This window comes from Nelumbo nucifera, chromosome 1 (assembly GCF_055504915.1).
Source record: "Nelumbo nucifera cultivar China Antique chromosome 1, China Antique-T2T, whole genome shotgun sequence".
In the NCBI taxonomy this organism is placed as follows: Eukaryota; Viridiplantae; Streptophyta; class Magnoliopsida; order Proteales; family Nelumbonaceae; genus Nelumbo; species Nelumbo nucifera.
The window spans coordinates 77,495,320-77,498,656 of NC_142649.1; the positions used below are offsets into that span (position 1 = coordinate 77,495,320).

At 45.5% G+C, this 3,337-nt stretch overlaps 1 protein-coding gene across 1 annotated transcript; it reads right to left on the reverse strand.

Annotated features, from left to right (window-relative positions):
* Nucleotides 1–1,106: 1,106 nt before the first annotated feature.
* LOC148803463 (uncharacterized) lies at nt 1,107–1,817 on the reverse strand. The gene is made up of 2 exons (XM_088896083.1): nt 1,523–1,817; nt 1,107–1,462 (listed from the first exon to the last, which is right to left on the reverse strand). The coding sequence occupies exons 1-2, from the start codon at nt 1,815–1,817 to the stop codon at nt 1,107–1,109; spliced, it is 651 nt and encodes a 216-aa protein (XP_088752209.1).
* Between the last annotated feature and the right edge of the window lie 1,520 nt (nt 1,818–3,337).

The following is a 3,337-nucleotide window of genomic DNA, read 5'->3' on the forward strand; positions in this document are numbered from 1 at the left end:
AAAGACAGTAAACACTTCATCTTTGTGTTTCAGCAGATATAACCATGTCATGCGAGTGCAATCATCAACAAAGATTACAAACCATCGGAATCCAGAGACTGTAGTCACCGGGGATGGCCCCACACGTCCGAGTGAATCAAAGCAAATGGAACTTGACTTTTATTCATACTTAAGGGATAGATTGTTTTATGACTCTTAGCTAGGATGCAAGTGTTACATTGAAAAACATGCGGCTGTATATCTGAAAATAAGTCCGGAAATAAATGTCTCATATAACTGAATGATGAATGTGCTAACCGGCGATGCCAAATCCAAATCTGTTGTTCCTTGGCGTTCCCTTGATGATGTGTATGATACGCTTGACCCGTGCTAAGATCATCCATGTAGTAGAGCCCCCCTCGCCTAGTACCACGCCCAATTATCTCCTTGGTGAGAATATCCTGAAGAAGACAGAAAGTGGGATAAATGAGCACAACACAATTCAGATCAGAGGAGATTTGACTAACAGATAGTAATTTGTGGGAGAGCGAGGGAACAAGCAAAGTGTTTTTCAAGGATATAGCAGGTGACAGGGTCACAGTGTCTGCTCCTGTGACTTGAGAGATTGCCCCATTGGCATTAGCAATTGTAGTCCGTCTTGGTGGTGAAGTCTTTGAAAAATCAGTAACATCATAGGTCATGTGGTCAGTGGCTCCTGAGTCAAGTATCCATGCCTTGTTGTCAATGGTATTGTTGGGAAGATTGTTACCTGAATCCGAGAGGTGAACTTCTCCCTGTGGTGCGAGTGAGGGTTGAGATTCTATTGTAACTGTTGCAGCCTTACCACTTGTTTCAGCCTTGTCTTGGCATTTCCGGGCTTGGAGTTCATGCCACCAGTCGGGATAGCCATGTAGCTTGAAGCAGTTCTCCCGGGTATGCTTTGAGTTTCCACAATGAGAGCATTTAGTACCACCAGAAGATGCTCGGGATTTAGAGGTCTTACCAGATTTTTCGCTGCTTGCAGGCAAAGAGCTCATTGAAGAGGGCGTAGGTTGTCCAGTCATAACACTTTTAGAGGTCAATACTGCTCCTGGAGTTTCAATATGGTTGCCGGTTATCATGACCCTCTATCGGATAGCTTCTCTTTGAACATGTGCGTAAGACTGTTCAATAGTGGGAAACGGGTGCATTTGGAGTACATCTGCCCGAATCTTGTCTAGTCTGTCATCAAGACCATCCAGGAAGATATACACTCTCTCCTCTTGAAGGAGAGTATTGTACCGTTGAATATCTACCACACACTCCATCGGATTCGGACGACGAAAATCAATTTCTCTCCACAATCCTTGGAGATCATTATAGTACTTTTCAAGAGACCCTCCAGACTGGTGCAAGCGGGTCACACGGTGCCGGAGATCGTATACTTGCGAGGTATCACTGCCATCAGAGTACGTTGTAGCCACAGAATCCCACACCATCTTTGCTGTAGGGAATCAAATAAAGTTACCAATCAAGGATACGTCCATGGAGTTAATTAACCAACCTTTGACAATCGCGTTGTCGGCGCGCCACCTTCGAAAGGTTGGGTCAGTTTGTGGAGACTGAGGAAGTTCTCCATTAATATATCCCAGTTTGTCTCTGCCAGATATATACATCTCAACAACTTGGGACCAAAGGGCATAGTTGGTGCCATCCAACTTGATACCGATCTGAGCAGCAGAGGTTTCTGTAGTTGAGATCGGTCTGTGCAGGAGTTCAGTCATTCTGGTGGTCAATTCAGTGAGAGTAGGATTAGACCGTTGTTCTCCAAACGGATCTGAGGTTTCCGAATCAGACATGATTATCAACAGGTTGTAGCGGAAGTAGCACCGTCGACCACGATGGGGCGGCGAGATTGCAGCAGAGCACCTGTCAGTCTTGCGACGACAGTAATAGTAGCCAACCACCTAGGGTCTGCGGTGAGGTTGATAGTTCTGGATAGATCCACTGTCGGGGTTGCAGCGGTGATGGCAGCGGATAGAGCCACCGCCAGACTTGCAGCGGTAATGGCAGCGGTCAGCTCCCGGTGACCAAGTTTTTCACAGCGATCAGAACCTGCGGTGGTGATAGCAGTGGCCACCTCCCGACGGCCGAGTTTTCGTAGCGATCACGACCTGCAGCGAAGATAGCAACGGTCGCCTCCTGGCGACCGAGTTTTCGCAGCGATCACGACCTGCGGTGGTGATAGCAGTGGTCTCCTCCGGCGACCAGGTTTTCGCAGCGATCAGAACCTGCGACGGTGATAGCAGTGGTCACCTCTCGGCGACCGAGTTTTCGCAGCGATCACGACCTACAGCGGAGATAGCAGTGGTCGCTTCCTGGCGACCGAGTTTTCGCGGCGATCACGACCTGCGGTGGTGATAGCAGTGGTCACCTCCGGTGACCAAGTTTTCGCAGCGATTAGAACCTGCGGTGGTGATAGCAGTGGTCACCTCCGGCGACCAAGTTCTCGCAACGATCATGACCTGCGATGGTGATAGCAGTGGCCACCTCCGGCGACCAAGTTTTCACAGCGATCAGAACCTGCGGTGGTGATAGCAGTGGTCACCTCCGGCGACCAAGTTTTCGCAGCGATCAGAGATTTGCAGCGGTAATAGCAGCGGATGGAACTTCTATCAGCGACCAAGATTTCGCAGTGATCATATCGTCGAGTTTATCATGGATCGGTATGCTCTGATACCATGATAACTCGAGTAGAATGAGAGACTGTTCCTCTCTTCTTCTTATTATATTTCCTTTGCAGGGGTTCAGAAATATATATACAAACCTCTCCTAATTGCACAGAGATTCTGGTTCTACCTCTCCTAGTTACATATTAGGCTGAGAGTTATAACTGAATTCAAGGGATATCCCCCACGCCAATACACATTACATGTTTTGGCCATCTATGCTGTGAAAAGGTCTTCCTAAAAAAGATTTGCAAAGCAGCACCTAAGTTGCTTAATAAATTAATTAAAAATTACATGAAAAGAATGTTACTAATATTCATTCGTTTACTTTAACATAATCATCAAAGAGTAATAAGTGTTTGAAGGAAGATTTTTTATTTTATTTTGAAATGATGCAAATTCTTCTCCTTTGTAGGGGAAATGGTATGCATGGTCATTGTTATAAAATGAAGTGGATGTATAACATATACCATAATTTTTTTAAACATTTTCAAGCTCATAAGCTACTCAAAGTGTGTGTTAGAGAGAGATATCAAAGTCAAAGATGGTGAGGTCAAGGACTTCTACTCAAGATGTTGTCTTTATATTTTATAAACCAAACTTTGAATTTAGTATCATAAATGGTTAAAGTTAGTTTTAGTAGAATTTTT